At 38.5% G+C, this 17,761-nt stretch overlaps 1 protein-coding gene across 1 annotated transcript in view; it reads right to left on the reverse strand.

The window, feature by feature from the left end:
* Positions 1-17,761, reverse strand: part of CFAP54 (cilia and flagella associated protein 54) — a 311,690-nt gene that overhangs the window by 90,071 nt on the left and 203,858 nt on the right. The window contains 6 exon segments of the mRNA XM_082419565.1: positions 62-241; positions 412-569; positions 1,400-1,547; positions 3,670-3,775; positions 13,975-14,144; positions 15,742-15,821. Of these exon segments, the coding sequence (XP_082275691.1) occupies positions 62-241; positions 412-569; positions 1,400-1,547; positions 3,670-3,775; positions 13,975-14,144; positions 15,742-15,821 (842 nt within the window).

Below are 17,761 nucleotides of genomic sequence, written 5' to 3' on the forward strand. Positions count from 1 at the left end.
GCTGTTAAGAAAAGACAGAAAAGTAAGTTTCTAAGTCTTGTGGACACAAAAGCACTCTCACCTGTTCAATAAGAATGTTGTGAGACTGAGTTAACAAATATAATTGTTCTGTTTTCGAAGAGGGAGTTTCCTTGAATTTCTCGGCTTTTGTTAAGTCATCCAATAAAAGCATGCTTCTCACCAGTGTTAAATGAGATCGAGGAGAAATAAACTCACGTCCTTCAAGCAACTGTATTACATCCTATTAAAATAAAATTATTCCGTTTGATAGTACCATTCACAATTCACTGAAACAGGAGCCAGATGTATTGACTGTTAGCATTCAGTACCTAATGGAAATTTAAATTCTCTCCTTTTATTCTAACTGGAATCCTCTGGTAAATATCAATGTGAATTAGGTTTCCTTCCTACCTGAAGGTTTTTTATGATGTCTGCTTTTAAGTGCTTTTCTTGTAGGCCAATGATTACAGCTTGCATCAAGAATTCAGCCTGTAGCTCCCTGTCGCCTGCACTTTTTGCTTCCACACAAACTTCATTGATGAGGCTCACACAATCTGTTATATCGTTTTCTAAAATAAACAAATGCAGGTACTTAAAATGCACTGGGAAAGTAAGAAATTATATGCGCATGATATTCTTGGTGTTTATCACAGGAATATTGTATAATACAGAAGAAGAGGAAGATGTAAAGACGGAAAACAAATAAGACTGCACGAAACATTGGAAATAAATGTGTTGTAATTTAGGAGAAGTACTTTAGGGTATTCAAATGCTACAAAAGTAATAATGATATTCCATGAAATAATTTAATTTGGGAGATGGGTAGAGATGGGTGAATAGATAGGTTTACATATAGATAACTATTAATCACTGCAAGAACTAATATTTATATGTGCCAGGCTGTAATCTAAGAACATTAGAAATTTAACCCATTTAATTCTGGAAATAATCCTATGAAGTAGGTACCACATTTCCATTTTCCAGAGGAGGAAACTAAGGCCTAGGGGGATTAAGAGATTTGGCCAAGATTACACAGCAAGGAAGTGGTGCATAGAGTATTTGAACTCAAGTGGGGGGCAGCTCCAGAATCTGCACTCTGGACCCCTGAACTACGCTGCCTTCCTAGACGACAGGAAGGCATGTGCATTAGCATTCTGAAATCGCCTTGCCTGCTTTGCATACAGTAATATATATGCCATTTGCAGTGATACAAGGGACTGCTGAAAATGATTATTCTCATTTAATAACTTAAATTTTTAATTCTGGAAACAGATCAAGCTAAGAAGTTATAAAATGTTAATGGTATAATAAAATACATCCCAAGAAAACCTCTGTTACCTAAATAAAATTAAATTTTATGAAAACTTTGCTTAAGGAGCTGGAGATAGGATATTTGTACCTTTCATGATTCCAATGCCACGAATCTGGGCAACAAACGCAGTCACCAATGCTAAGCGGCACCTCAACCACAGATGAATGTTGAAATATTCTCGAGAATTTAGGGAAATGGGATCTAAAAACTCATTATCATCTTTACTTTCAGTGGCCTAAACAATATTAAAATGATGGTTATCTTTCCATTTAAAAATGTCCAAGTTCTAGCCTAATGCTAAATGTAACATAAGTTAAGGGAAGCATCGATATCATTTAACAGTATTAAATTTTTAATTTTAGAAATTATTCTTGAACATTCTATGAAACATAAAAAATATACAAGAAACAAACAAATAAACAAAAATCACCTATAATCCCATGCTCCTCTATTACCACTGATCCTCATATAAGTGCTTTGCAGCATTTCTTTCTCTCTGTATACTCACTGTTGAAAACTAGCTTTGCAGTCTGAATTTTTCATTGCAAATTATATTATCAGCAGTTTCCATACCTTCAAAAATTTTGTGACCATCATTTTAAAGACTGAAAAATAATCAGTAATACTGGCTAATGTTTACTGAGTGCTTATTATGGGCCAGGCACTGTGATACATGCTTCACACACATTAGTTCACTTAATCCTCCTGACAGGCCCAAGAGGGGTTATTATTATCTCTATTTTTCAGATGAGAGAAGCGAAGCCTAGGAAGGCTAACTACTTGCTTAAATGTCATCATATTTTGGCGGAGGTTGGGATTCAAGCTTGCATCTTTCTGAATTTAGAGCCCACAGTCTTAATCTACTACATTACACTGCTATGTGCTGCTCACATCCCAAACATATATTATTTTATGATTTACTACCCTCGTTATTACACTTTATAAAGGGAGTGGCCAGTGTTCAGAGCTACTGGGAGGGAGGTGACAAAGGAACTTTTCCAGGGAGCAATCAATCTGAGACACTTCATCTAGAACAACGCCCATTTGTTCTAGGAATTTCCTGCTACACATCTCTGACAGCATCTCCAACCAATCGGCAACACCTGCTATCAAGGAGCTGTAACCTGGACTTGACAGGGGCTGGAATGTGACAGACAGGTGAGGAGCAGAGGAGGAGGGTGAGCTGCTCCTGAACCAGAGTAAGAAGTGAACGGAGAGCCCGAGACAGGATTGTGATTAGAATGGGCACACCACGTACTCGAGGGGTCTAGTGTTTAGATTAGAAATACAGAAAAAATACCCATCAACATACCTTAATCTCTGCCTACATTCCTGTTATTATTGAAAAGCCAAGTCATGCTTAATCTAAATCAGGGTCTCTCGACCTCAGCATGACTGACATTCTGGGCCAGGTTATTGTTGTGAGGGAAATGTCCTGTGTGTTACAGGATGTTTAGCAACATGCCTGGCCTCTACTCAGTAGATGCCATTAGCACTCCCTCTAGTTATAACAACCAAAGTGTCTCCAGGCACTGCAAATGTCCCCTGGGAAGCAAAATACCCCCAAGTAACAAGCATTGCTCTAAGTAAATTTTCAGAATCAGAATCCTTTTTAGCCTTTATACTGCTTTTACTGTGGTAAGAAATGAGTCAATTAGTTTTGCTTTTTTGTAATGACATTAGATAGTAGCAATTTTACTAGTAAAGCTTAAGCTTTATTTTATTTATTTTAAAATGAGCAAGGATTCTATGTGCTGAATCTTTATATTTTAATCCTAAACAACCCTGTTGCTATTAAATTACTTGGTCTAATAAAAATCCAATGAAATTTCAAAGAACGTGTGACACCATTTGTCAAATAGACTTGAGGGCTTAAATGCAGAATAATTTAACTATGAGAAGGAAATAGCACAAGGTACTATTAGCACAAGGTAGGAAATAGCACAGGTAGGAAATAGCACAAGGTAGGAAACAGCATAGGTGTCACACTGGTAATGCTAAAGAAGAAATAAAATCAAAAGTGAAATGAAGAGCAAGTCATGTGAAACAACTTTATTTACTAGTGACATCAGATCTAGAATACAAGAATGATAGATCTGGTGGGACTTCAGTCACTATTACATCCAACCCCATCAATTCCCAAATGAGATTACATAAAAACTTTTAAGGAATTTGCCCAAGGTATACCAGCTAATAAATAGCATCAGCGGGGCTTAAACACAGATCTTTTTACTCTAAATTCAATGTTTTTTTCTTCTTTACCCCTTTGTTTCATTCAAATAGTTATACAATTTCCTAGCATGCCAATAATTATTCCATAAAAGTGTTATCAGGATAAACATTAAATTCATACATACATAATCTCCTGGAGAGATGGAATTCTCTGTGTCATCTTCTACTACCTTCTTTTTAAAAAGTTTTGAATCCTGGAGAAGTTTAAGTGTGGAAAATACTATCGCAGCACTAAAATAGAGAATATGTTTTAAATGTTATTAGTATTACACTTGGCATTTGTGGCATTTGTATGTTATTTCCTAAGTCTCTTCCTCCAAAAAAACCTCCCCATATTCCCACCCACCCCCAAAACTGTTAGGTGCCCCTTCTACGTGCTCTAATAGCACCCTGGCCTTTACCGTAGGTGATACTTACAGCATTATTTAATTGCCTGTAAAATTGCTCTGTGTTTGTCTCAGCTAATTTATCTTATCCCCTGCTGACACCCAGCATCTAGTAGCTTGGACATAATAGGAGCTAAAAAATATTTTTAAATGAAAATGAGTGAATGAAAGAATAAATGAATGAATGAATGTTTCCAAGATCTAAAACAAAATTTACTGACAATCTCATTAATAAAATGAGCACACATGTATTTTACATACATCAGGATGTGGTTCTCCAGTTTTTTGACATTATAAAACTGTTCTGCTTAATGCTATGCACTTGGAAACTCTTAAGAAAAATTACTGCTCAATCAGTATCTAGCAGTGCCAGGAGGGAAAGGTACTTAATGCAGAAAATAGAAGCCAGGAGATAGTAATTCTCCTCACTTCCTGTTGTTCAGGATGTAAATTTTTCTTCACTTTAAACCATCACATCCTCCTTCCCTGTAGAATGATAAATGTATAATTGATGTCACACTTTTTCAAAATATTTTAATAATATATGTTAACAGGCTTCTTCATTTGAAAATCTATTCCAAAACAAAACTCAAAATACAGAATAATCTGTGTACCTGACGATGCTTATTGCAGTGCTACTTCATAACACAGAAAGACTGAGTGAAAGCCGAACGGACAATGTATCCATTTATCTAATGCCCCACTTGATATCTCCACTTGAAGAGTGAATAACAATCACATTTAAGAGGTGTTATGGGTTAAACTGTGTTGAGGTCCTAACCCTCAGTGCTCAGCATGCATCCTTATTTGGAAATAGAGTCTTTACAGAGGTAAACAAGTTAAAATAAGGTCATTTAGGGTGGACCCTAATCCAATATAACTGGTGTCCCTATAAAAGGGGGAAATTTGGACACAGAGACAGATATGCACAGAGGGAATATGATGTGAAGACGTGCAGAGAGAAGACACCTGTGGCTGGAGTGATGCATCTACAAGCCGAGGAACAGCAACGATGGCTGGCAAACACCAGAAGCTACAAGAGGCAAGGAAGGGCTCCCCCAGAGCTGTCAAAAAGAGGGTCCTGGGGGCTTCCCTGGTGGCACAGTGGTTGAGAATCTGCCTGCCAATGCAGGGGACACGGGTTCGACCCCTGGTCTGGGAAGATCCCACATGCCGCGGAGCAACTAGGCCCGTGAGCCACAATTACTGAGCCTGCGCATCTGGAGCCTGTGCTCCGCAACAAGAGAGGCCGCGACAGTGAGAGGCCCGCGCACCGCGATGAAGAATGGCCTCCGCTTGCCACAACTAGAGAAAGCCCTCGCACAGAAACGAAGACCCAACACAGTCATAAATAAATTAATTAATTAAAAAAAAAAAAGAGCGGGGTCCTGCCGACACCTTGATTTTGGACTTTCAGCCTCCAGAACTGTGAGACAATAACATTCTGTTGTTTTAAGCCACCCAGTCTTGGGTACTATGTTGTGGCAGGAAACTAGGATAGGTTAAAAGCAGAGCCTCTTGCTTCCACCTCCCCCACCAAACCTACTCCTCTGCCCTGTCCTCTAACCCAGATAGAGGGCCCAGTATCATCACCGCCGCCCCTCTGCCTCACACTCTCTGTTCAATCCATCAACAAGCTCTGTCAGCTTCAACTTCAAGATCTGGATACTAGCCAGCAGCTCCTCGCCTCCGCACCTCGTCCACTGCTAATGCCTTCATCCAAGCCACCAATATCTCCAGACATCCACGGGAGCCTGCTGGCCAGCCCCTGGAGTCCTGGTCTCTACGAAGAGACCATAGTGATCTCTCTTCAGGATGTAAATCAGATCACGACACTTCCGCTGTACTGTTCCAGAAGCCGCCCGCATCCGTGGATTATGGTCAATACACCACCTCCTTTGGGTCAGTTAGTGAGGTTTCTAGCCAAGAAGATGACCAGATTCATCTGGGTCCAAGGATGCTTGTAAGAAGGTAGTCTCTGTGTGTAGGCTCCCAGAGTATGTACATATGCTCAACTCTTAATTGCATTTTTAAAGCCTTTTTTGTATGTGTCTACACATTATATTGAAAGATATTTTCTCCCTCTTTTTTCCCCTCAACCTTTATTTTAAAAAAATGATAACTGGTATTTACTGTACTCAACACCTCTCAGGGGCTGTGTTAAATGCTTATTGTGAATTAATTCACTTAATCCGTACCACAAACCTACAAGGTATGTACTATTATCATCCCTATTTTATAGATAAGTTAACTGAGGCCCACAAATGTTATGTGACTTGCCTAAGGTGACTCAGCTAGCAAGAGGAGGTAGGATCAGAGCCCAGGCCACTGGCCCCTGAGCCTGCAGCACCCTTAATCATTAAGCTACAATGTGGCCTCTTTCTTTTCACAGTTCTAACAAGCTTCGGCTTTGTTTATACTGGCACAGTGTTACTCGTTGCCACATTTGTATTAGCATATGGTTATTGTCGACTGCACCTTTTACAATATAAAAGGCCCTCTTTGTCCAGTTTAATGCCTTTTGCCTTGCATTCTACTTAGCAGACTTCATGAAACGGGATTATTATAAGGATATTAAATAAGGTATTTAGTCTTTCATTTGCTCAGAAATATGTACTGAGCACCTGCTATTGGCCAGGAACAAATCTAGGGGCTATGGATACAGTCCCTGGCCTCACGGAGTTGACATTCTATTGAGAGCAGGGTATTCTTAACAAAGAGGAGTGCTTGGCCAATAGACGGCTCTCAATGCATCGTAGCCGTTACCATTATTAGTATATAAAGTTGGACAGGGAATATGCAGGGACTAAATTGATTTTTTTTCTAAGTTGTTAACCAGCATCAAAACCTTTCAGCCATTATTGAATTTCAATCTCCGAAGATTTTACTGAGTCCTTAAAATGCTTTAGATACTTGTAGAATAATTTCTAAAGTATGGTTTGTGATTATCTAAACTTATTAGTTTTTTTTTTTTTAAATAAAACTAAACAAGGAAGCAAGAAAACAGCAACAAAAAACACAATGCTGATGGGGTGTGTGTCTAGGTACGGAATCTCTTTTCCCCCACACCTTTCCTCCCTGCAGGATACATACATGTTTCTAAGGCACCTCGTTTACTGAGTAGCTTCCGAGGTTAGCACAGGATGACAACTAGAGGGCCCTGAAAGGAGAAAACGATGCCCATCCCACTCTTCTGACCTGAAGCCCAAATTCTGATTTCAAGGGAAATGAGGTTTGGAATCTTGCTAACCCCAAAACTTAATGAATAAAATATAAGCATACTGTATGTCCTAATCCAGATGGTACTGCTTAGCTGCACAATGGAAAACTTCTACTTCCTCCTCTGCACTAGGAAGACAGGAAGTGTAGGAGGACTACCCACTACAAACAGTCAAAATCCCAGCAGGAGGAGGTTTCATTCTGACACAAAATAAAAAGGCTCAAATGTTATTCCATTTAGACAATAAATTAAATAGAAAGGAGAATCGGAAGGAACACTTCAAAAAAAAAAAGACAGGATTCTGAAATAGAGAGGCAGCCCTGAAAGAAGTAGAAATACAGTTTGAATAACTCTGATCCCATTTATTTCTTATTAACATTCATGACAAAAATGGTCAGTTTGTTCTCATAAAATCTATGCGGCTCACTCTACCTGTCACCCTAGGGAATGTGCCTTTCAATTTCCTTGACACATAATTTTATTAGAAGTATCATGAAATGTCAAGCTAACCAGCATCTGGGAAAGGGACTGTCCAACACTCTCAGCAGCGCCCAGACAGAAGCTCATGGAGGGTAAAGTTCACCTACTAAAACTCATTCATCCTGACAGTAGGCTTCCCCAAGTGACAGCTCTGCTGCAAAAAGCCAGCAACATCAAAGTTTCTGCAGGTTTTGTCCCAAGGGCCAAGCCCATGGATTTAAAATCGGGGCAATTCTGGTATACTTGCACATTATTTGCATACATCTATCTGGTCTTCAAATTAAAGTTCTATTACAACACTCCTTTCTGTGCCATTTTGTAATGTGTAGTTTCTCATTTCCTTCTTTCTCCCTAAAAAAAAAAAAATCACTCATATCCTCCACACTAAAAGGGTATAAGACATGTAGAGAGCTGGGGAAAGAATGAAGGTAAATGACAAGAAATATTTTCTAGGGCTGCTATTCCTCTCTGGGACACAGTTTGGAGAAAGGAGTTCTATGTGCCTCCATAGGAAATCATATAGTCATATAGTCATATATATATATATATATATATATATATATATACACACACATATATATTCAATACATATAATTATATATAGAATATATAGTTAGATATAAAAACATTTTCTAAATGTACATTTATATATTATATATTCAAACCATTTATTTCTATAGGAAACAGTATAGTAAAAGTTCCTTCTGTCTTCAAACTTCAGTGGGGAAAACAGTATTATTATACTAAGCCTATTTTAACCATCAATCAACTACCATTGTATTCTCTTTTTTTTTTAACATTGTATTCTTAAAGATAGCTACAAATGTGACAATACTCTAAACGAGTGGGTCTCAAGTTTTTTTACTCTCAGCACCCATTTACATCGTTAAAAATTATTGAGAAACCCCAGAGAGCACTATCAATATTTACCATATTGGAAATTAAACTGAGAAATGCTTAACTTCATTAACATTTATTAATTCATTTAAAAATAAAAATCATAAACCCATTATATTTAATATAAATAATGTATTTTTATGGAAAATAACTATATTTTCAAAAACAAAAAAATAGTGAGAAGGATTCCATTGTTTTTGCATTTTTGCAAATCTCTTTAACGTCTGGCTTAAAAAGAGAAAATCTGCTTAACAGAAGACTTTCATATCTGCTTCACAGAAGACTTTCATATCTGCTTCTATATTCAGTCTGTTGTGACATAATGTTTTGGTTGAAGCGTATGAAGAAGACTAGGTCTCACACAGATAGTTATTGAAGTGGGAGGAGTATTTTAAAGGCCTCTTCAAATAATTGTGAATATTCTTCCTTGATACTATACCAACATGTGACAAATGATAGTTTCTTAAAAGTTTGTTGCTATGTGGAATCTACTACCATACACCGATGAACTTTTCCTACTCTGTTACATGAAAATCTATCGGTCTATCTTGTTAACCAGGATTTTGGAACATCATGCACTGGCCATTTGGAAAACATTAGCTCCCTGAGTTAAATAGATCCCCTTAATGTTGAAGCATTTCATTACACAGTTTTTAAAAAACGATGCTCATTAATATCACCACCAGTCTCATCAAAAAAATTTAAGCATTAGAAAACTGTCAAGCTCATGATGGCAAATACAAATTTTCCAAAAATCCAATTTTTCTATGAAAGTTTAGATTTTATCATTGGCAACAAAAACTATTAGTTGTTTTCCTAGAAGTGGCATGTTCGTTTTGCTCATTTTCAGCAGAATGCCTGTCAAATACCCAAGTCTGCATAATCATGGTTTGTCAGTTGTTTTTTCAAATAAAAATGTTGTTCCATGAAAAAAACAGCTTGTTCAGCTCTCAATTCATCCACATGTGTGCTGTTCCTCAAGACAACCATCAGACTGTGATATGCAGCAGAAGTGCTTGAGGTATATTTCCCACTTAATATATTCCCACGGAATATTAAAACTACATTCAAGAATAGGTATTTATAAATGTAACAGATTCTACTGTTTCATCAAAGGCATTCTTAAGTAAATCCGGCTTTTTTTTTTTTAATTGCAAGCGTGCAGCAGTGAAGAACAGAATGACTACTAGTTCGGTTTGGTGTCACTGCTTTGATTCATGGTGTGCTACCGGAAGTTTTACCACTGTTGCTTTTTCAGCATCAGTGCAAATAACAACACAGCGAAAAAGGCAAGCAACCTCTTAGTTTTATAAACTATTATAAACATAGTTTACTATGTTATAAACTACTATAAAAATAGTTCTGACCTTACAGACCTCCCTGAGTTTCAGGAAGGCCCATAGGTCTGAAGACCACACTTGGAGAATCACTGCTCCAAAGAGACTTTATGGACTTTCATCGCTGCTTAGAAACCACAGAAATTTTAAATTCCACAAAACCTATACTGTCTCTAGCATAAAATCAAATTTAGATGTGGCTAATCATGGAATAGCCTTCAGTCAAGGCTCCCACTGATGAGACAATTGTCTGTTTCCAATCTAAGCAAAAGCAAAGGGGGATTTCTGCTGAATTGATTTCCCCTTTGCAAAGGCTACAAGAGGGCTTCTCCTGTTTAAAGAGAATGGCCGTCTAAAAAATTAACTCCCTTTCCAAATTCTGAATCTAATGCATAGAACTTAAAACACGGAATTTTAGTATAATGAGAAAGTTAAGGAGAGAAAAAAAAATTTGTTTCTATCTAATTTGATCATTTCTTCTTTTCATTCAGTAATTATATTTTTCATTTCTAAAATTTCTATTTAGTTTTTTTTTTTCTAAATTCATCTGTTCCTTTTTCATCTTGTCTCATTCTCTTCCATCCTTCACATCTTTGAACAGTTTATTTCTTGGGCTGTGAAGCTGTCATTTGTTGTGCCTGCTAACTCTCTTTTGTGGCTCTTTCTTCATTTGGTTTATAATATTTGACTCTGTGCTACCTTTACCGGCAGTTATTTTCCATGAGAGTCCTGCATTTCCTAGGTAATCTCTATGAGACAGTTTTGGTTTTGCCTCTGCTCCAGCTCTGTGATGTCAGGATCAGTTTCAAGGTTAATTTCTCAGGGTTTCTGCATTTCATTGTCAGTGCCAGTTTGGACCCCGCAACTGCCAATAGCATTGATCTGAAGAAACTGATTCCTCTTGGGTTACTCTTTTTCCACCCAGGGCAGGCAGCAGTTTCCTTGCTGGTCCCCAGAGACCACTGTGGAATCCCAAGCTAGGGGACAGTTTCATTGTGTATTAGAGAAACAAAGAAGACTGGACTGGGATCCTACCCTACTGTTTACCAATTACGTCAGAGCATCAAATTTGCCCTCTCCACTGGGTCACTTTCATTAGCATATAATACATCATCGCTGCTCCCATCTCAAGAAAATTTGTCTTGACCCTACTTCTACCAGCTGCTGACATCCTATTCCTCTACTCCCCTTTACTGTAAAACTCCTCAAAAGAATCATCTTTACTTGCAGGCTCCAATTTCTCTCCTCCCATTTTCTCATAAAACCACTCTAAATATGCTCTTTCCCCCACTGCCTTCTAAAATTACTCCTGTCAAGGTCACCAGTGACCTCCATGTTGCTAAATCATCCAATGGTCAATTCTCTATTCTCATCTCAATCTATCTGGAGCTTTTGGCAGAGTTGATCACTCCATTCTCCCTGATACACTTTCTTCACTTGGCTTTCAGGATCTCATAATCTCTTGGTTTTCTTATATTTACTGGTCATTTCTTCTCAGCCTCCTCTGCTGGTTCCTCATTTTCTCCCCAGTCTCCAACCAAACCCAACCCTCAGTCCTTGGTCCTTCCCTTTCTTTCATCTACTCACATTCCCTAAGGAATCTCATCCATTATAAAGGCTTGAAATACTATCTATATTCTAAAGACTCCAAGAATATTTGACATTTTCAATTGCACCTCAAAGGGACATAATCTAAACGCGTCCAAAATCTAACTTCAGATCTTTCCCCTAAATAAGCTGCACCGCCGCAATCTTCCCCACTGTGGTTAGGGACAACTTCTTTTGTAACTCCTCTCTTTTTCTCACCACTCTACAGCCAATCCATCAGCAAATTCTAATGGCTCTACTTTCAAAATATACCCAGAATCTGACTTATCACTACTTTTAGTGCTACGGCCCTGGTCAGAGCCACTAACACCTTTCTTCTTATTATAGCAGCTTCCCCAGCTGATCTCTCTGCTTTCAAACCCTTTCCCTCTTACAGTCAATTCTCAACCTAACAACCAGGGTTATCCCTTTGAAGTGAAAATCAGATGATGTCATTCCTCTCCTTGAAACAATACAATGACTCCTTACTTCCCTCAGAGTAAAAGCAGAAGTCTTCACCCTGGCCAGAAGCCAGAAGGTCCTATATAATCTGCCTCCCCCATCAAGGATGACCTCTTTGAACATCTCTCTTAAAACTCTCGCTCGCTCCATTCTAGCCACAAGAGACGCTGTGCTGTCCCTCAAACATGCATCAGGCATGTTCCCATGGCCTGCAACACTCCATCTACAGGTATTTGCATGGGCCCCCATGTTTATTTGTTCAGATGTCACCTCATCAATAAAGCCTACCCTGACCACCCAAAATTTGGTTCAGATGTCAAGGTTGATGCCACACACATCAAGAGAGTGTGAAAAGGTTGATTACTCCCATAGTGAAACTATCCAGGAAGAGCAGGGCAGCCACCCAAACAGGTTGAAAATGTCTTGAGAGAAAAGAGAAAGGAGACTGGCTGGGCTTTATAGTAGTTTATGGGTGGCGCTGGGGTAAGGGTTCCCACGTGTGGGCCAGGTCGGTGTGATTTAAACGTCCCACCAGCACCAAAGGAGGGGGCAACTAGGCTTTCTTCTCTGCTTGCCCAGGTGTGGGGCAGAGGAGACGGGGGAGTGGCGGAGCTTGAAAGCAGTCAGTTAACCAACATCTAAATGGAGTCATTCTCTTTATTACAACTGCACAGTTTTAACAGGATAACCCCTCCTCCTCCCCCTGCCTCTACTCCTCATATTCTCCGTAACACTTATCTTTGGCCACACTATATAATTTACTTACTTGTTAGGTTTACAGTTTATTGTCAGCCTGTTTATTATCTATTAGAATATAAACTCCATGAGGGTAGGATTTTTGTCAATATTTTTATATATTTTGTGTATACTGTGTATATCAGTATTAGGATACAGAACTTAGGACCATGCCTAGAATATCGTAGGTGCCCCCAAATTACTTTTTGAATGAATTAATGAATGGTAAGATAAGAAATTTGCTCATTATTCAAAGAATCACTATTGAAAGTGTTCTCATGACAGAGGTGTTTATCATAAATGATATGGGAAGTTCTTGAAAGTATATTTCTATATTATTCAATATTAAAAAATCACTGAAAAAAAAATCACTGAGAAGTATTTTTAACTATGCAAGTGTTTATATGTCTATGAGCTTATGAATACAGAAACTATATTCTATTCATCTTTGTCTCCTCGGCGTCTAGATCAGAGCCAAACAGTGAGGCAGTTAGCAGATACTGGTCACTATATATGAATGAATCAATGAACAAATGAAAAGAAAGATCTGACATTAGCAATTGCATCACATTTTAAAAATGAGCCACCTACAATAGTTAATTAAGTGGTTGAGCACAGCAGAGTTCAGCAGATGTTACTTTTTCAAAATAGAGCTTGTTTTTAATATTTTTATTGGTTGTCTAGGGAGAAAACACTCCATAGGTGTTATTTGTAAAAAAGCTATAAGGAATTTAGGTTCTGCCTTTTAAAAATAAATTATTAATTAAAAAGGAGAACTCTGTGAATTTGTTTTTTTTGTTTTTTTTATATTTTTTAAAAATTTTATTTATTTATTTTTGGCTGCGTTGGGTCTTCGTTTCTGTGCGAGGGCTTTCTCTAGTTGCGGCAAGCGGGGGCCACTCTTCATCGTGGTGCGCGGGCCTCTCACTATCGCGGCCTCTCTTGTTGCGGAGCACAGGCTCCAGACGCACAGGCTCAGTAATTGTGGCTCACGGGCCCAGTCGCTCCGCGGCATGTGGGATCTTCCCAGACCAGGGCTTGAACCCATGTCCCCTGCATTGGCAGGCAGATTCTCAAGCACTGCGCCACCAGGGAAGCCCTCTGTGAATTTCTTTATGTTTCACATAAAACATCCTAGCTATGTGCTTTAATAAACCAATTTATTTGTTGAGAATTACAGTTTTAAATGTAGTAATGTGTGAAAACTCTCCTGAATAATAAAAAGCAAGTCTGCTCTATTAATCTAGGAATGTATAAAACTTACATAAAATTTAGGTATATTTTAACAAATGAGAGTGAGGAAGAAACTGTGATGCAGAGACTCGCCTGTATGCTGCCCGGTGTCTCTGCAGGGCGACCGCAGCCAGCTGCAGCCTGACCTCCACCACAGTCTCTAGCTCGCCAGCCGAACACTGAGAGAGGTCCTTATGGCCTGGATGCTCCGTCTCTGACACAAGGAAGTTGAGCCTGTCTTCAGCGTCTGTCAGTAAAACTGACTAAAGAAAGAACAACACACAATCACCCAAGTTCAGAAATAATACACATCACGTCTCATTCTTATTCATCAAATATTTTTCATGTACTGAAAAGTAACAATGAATGGAAGACCAAAAAGGAAATCTGAACAAAATCATCAGAGAAGAGAGCTCAGTCAACAGGAAAGACAACAGGGAACGAAAAGGGAAGTAATGGCAAGAGTAAGTGTGTAGGACAGTGACCCTTTATTGCATGCACAGCCGATGCCCATACTTGCTTATTCATAGTAGCTGTGTTCTAGAAAGTTGCTGCAAACACTGAGTCAGCGAATACTGAAGCATTGCTCCTAGGGAAATACAGGGATAGGTCCCTACGAGCCTCTGGTCACACCATTTCTGTCAGCTGATCAGTACATAACCTTGTTTAATGTGTGTTTATGTTTAAAGACACGTTATTGAATATACAGTGTAGATTCATTAACCTTGAACTCACAGCCAATAACTCTACAACTCATGCCTGATTGAAGCTTGTCTAACACACATATTTTCTCCAAAAGGCACATCCCAGACTCCTTGCACTTAGCATTACTAGACAGCTCTTCAGCACTACGCTTTAGGGGCCATTTCAAATAGTGAAAAGATCAACAAAAGACCCCACAAAAATGCAAAAAGCTTGGCAATAAATGAAAAGGACACTTGTTTATAGTATGAAAGTGGAAAGAAAAAGTCAGCATTGCCTTGTTCAACTCAGCTGGGAATGTGCATATCAGGCAACTCAAAGTTATCTATGCTCTGTGCCTGTCCCCAAATGACCACCAAAGAGTGAAGAGTACTGATTTGGGAGTTACAATTAAATTTTAGCAGATAAGCAAATTAGCAAATACTGAATCTGTGAATAATGAGGATGAACTGTATTTCAAATTAAACTATGGTCACCTAACTGGTAATGTAAAGATAATGAGATTTTACAGTTGACAATCAATACTAAATAGCAATAGCAATACTAAATAGCAACATGGCAAAAAAGAAAGGGACCAACCAATCTTTCAAGGAACAGGTCTCTAAAACCTTGTTTGTATAGAGCAGTAAATACTATATAAGAACTAGGGTAATTTAGTATAATGGTTAAGAACGTGATCTGTATTTTATTAGTTGTATGGCATTAGTGAATTTCTTACTGTCTAAGCCTCAGTTTATTCATGGTTCAGCAAAATACAGTTCAAAATGATTAATATGTACATCACAGAGTTGTGAGAATTAAATAATCATGCAAAGTGCCTGTCATGTAGTAAGCACTGAATAAATGGTACTGTTGCTGTTCCTGTTGTTATCACTATTATTATTAGGAAACACCAAACAGGGCATGAAATGCTCAAATCCCATCAGATAATAAATCTTATTTCCCACAGCAACTTAATCGAGTTAAAAGGTCAAAGTCTGACACCTCTCGGCATCTGCTTTTCGCATGGGGAGTGGACCCCATCCCTGGCCCCAGCCCATGCTTAGGCAAGAAAAGCTACGTGAGTAAGCACAGTCCTGAAAGTTGACCTGTCCAGGGCCTAACAGTGGGCTTTCTGGTAACGGATTCACTATGATTTGAACATTTTTTTAAACTTACCTTTAGTGTGCTAAGTGCGAAGTCCTCTTTCATTTTTGTAAGCGGACAAAGTAAGCCTCCCTCATCCTTTAAACACACCTCTATAAGACACAACATTTTGGAAGAACTAAGGATATCTGTGGTTAGCTTAAATATTAATTCTAATTTACAAAACTCATCATTAGTTGGGAATTTTAATGTTTAAAAAACAACCACAATGATAATTAGAAACACAGTGCTATATCAAACGGTCCCTAAATATCAGACATTAGAAGACTGAGGCTGATTCTTAAATTCTGAAAGGATCTTTTGGGTGCTTGGTGATGCCATTCAAGTTATCGGCTACTGATATAAAATAGTGGTTCGTCACCTGGGATCCCAGGACCCCTTAAGGTCCTCAAAGAATTGGGTTGGCCAGAAAGTTCGTTCAGGTTTTTCGTAAGCTGTTAGGAAAATCCCGAACGAATTTTTTGGCCAACCCAATATTTTTGCGTCTTCCAGATATTTATAATATCTCGATAAGATCTCCTTGGAAGTGTCAGTTCTGCTGATTTGCTCCAAGACCTCCTTGGAAGTGTCAGTTCATGCTCCTCCCTCTAAGAGCAGAGAGTGAGACCATTTGGAACAGCGCAAACTGCAATCGTCAAATATCTCAAAATTCCTACCCACAATCCAAAGCTGGCCCTCATTCTGAGTGAGGCAGCATTGAGAGAATTTAGATCACAAACTTTGTCTGCTATAGTAAGCCTGGCTTCTAGACTACAGGAGGGAGAAAAACTACAAGTCATTATTTGACTAGGAATTAATGCACAAATTACCCACCTAAAGAGACTAAGTTTGTCAAGTGGAAGAGGGAGTCCAGAATAACATGGAACTGAACACACCTGACTTCCTTCCTTCTTCCAACTTCAATTTGCCTGACTCTTCTCCTAAATTAGGAGACTCTGGAGCTAGAGGGTCAGCTGAGTATGACGGAGGGCCCAGAAGAAAGATCTGGGACTAGGTCTTCTCCCCTAAGGGAAAGTGAGAGACAGGCAAGGATAGAAACGGAGGAACGCTAGGATGAGTACCAGAACGTGAGAAATCCTGGCAAGAGGTTGATCCACCTCTTTCTCCTGCTCTCTCTGCCTCCTGAGTGACCCCCACCCCTGTGTGGTCCTCCCATGTTGTAGCATGCCCCTCCCTCTTGGGAGCTGTAAATAACAAACTCTGTTTTCAATGGCAGCCATCTCCTGATCTGTTGGCCTCACCACACCTGAATAATAATAAAACTTACACTTTAAAACAGAGGCCAATATTATTCTGATACCAAAACTAGACAAAGACACCGTAAGAAAAGAAAACTACACAATATATCTTATGAATATGCATGCAAAAATCTTCAACAAAATCCTAGCAAACAATCCAGCAACATATAAAAAGAATTATATACGACGACCAAGTGGGATTTATCCCAAGAAAGCAAGGTTGGTTAAACACTCAAAAATCAACTAATATAATACATGCCTATGGATAGAATAAAAAACAAAAACCATATAATCATCTTAATAGACACAGGAAAAGCATTTAATAAAATCCAACACCTTTTCATGATAAAATCACTCAACAACCTAGGAATAGAAGAGAAATTCTTCTAGCTGATAAAGAATATCTATGAAAAACTCACAGTTAACATCATACTTAGTGGTAAAAAAAACAACAAAAAAACAACTATCTTTAAGGCAACATTAATTCATTTGAAAAATACGTATATAGTTTTATATATGTATATACGGGCCATAAATCCCATCCACAGGTATCTTATCCTATAGAAATATACACTATAGCATGGATACGTAGTACTTCCGCACTGTTCCCTAGAAACAAAGTGAACGCACAACAGGGGAATGGTTGAATAAACCATGGGCTGTTCACAGCAGAAAACACCACACAGCCAGTTTAGGGGACCAAAGCAAAGCAGCTGACTTGGAGTGGCTTAGCAAAGTTTTTTACATAAGAAATGCAAGAGGCAGAAAAATGTAAAATACATCATTTCTTAAAT

Source organism: Balaenoptera physalus, assembly GCF_965194825.1.
Source record: "Balaenoptera physalus genome assembly, chromosome: 13".
NCBI classification, from domain to species: Eukaryota; Metazoa; Chordata; class Mammalia; order Artiodactyla; family Balaenopteridae; genus Balaenoptera; species Balaenoptera physalus.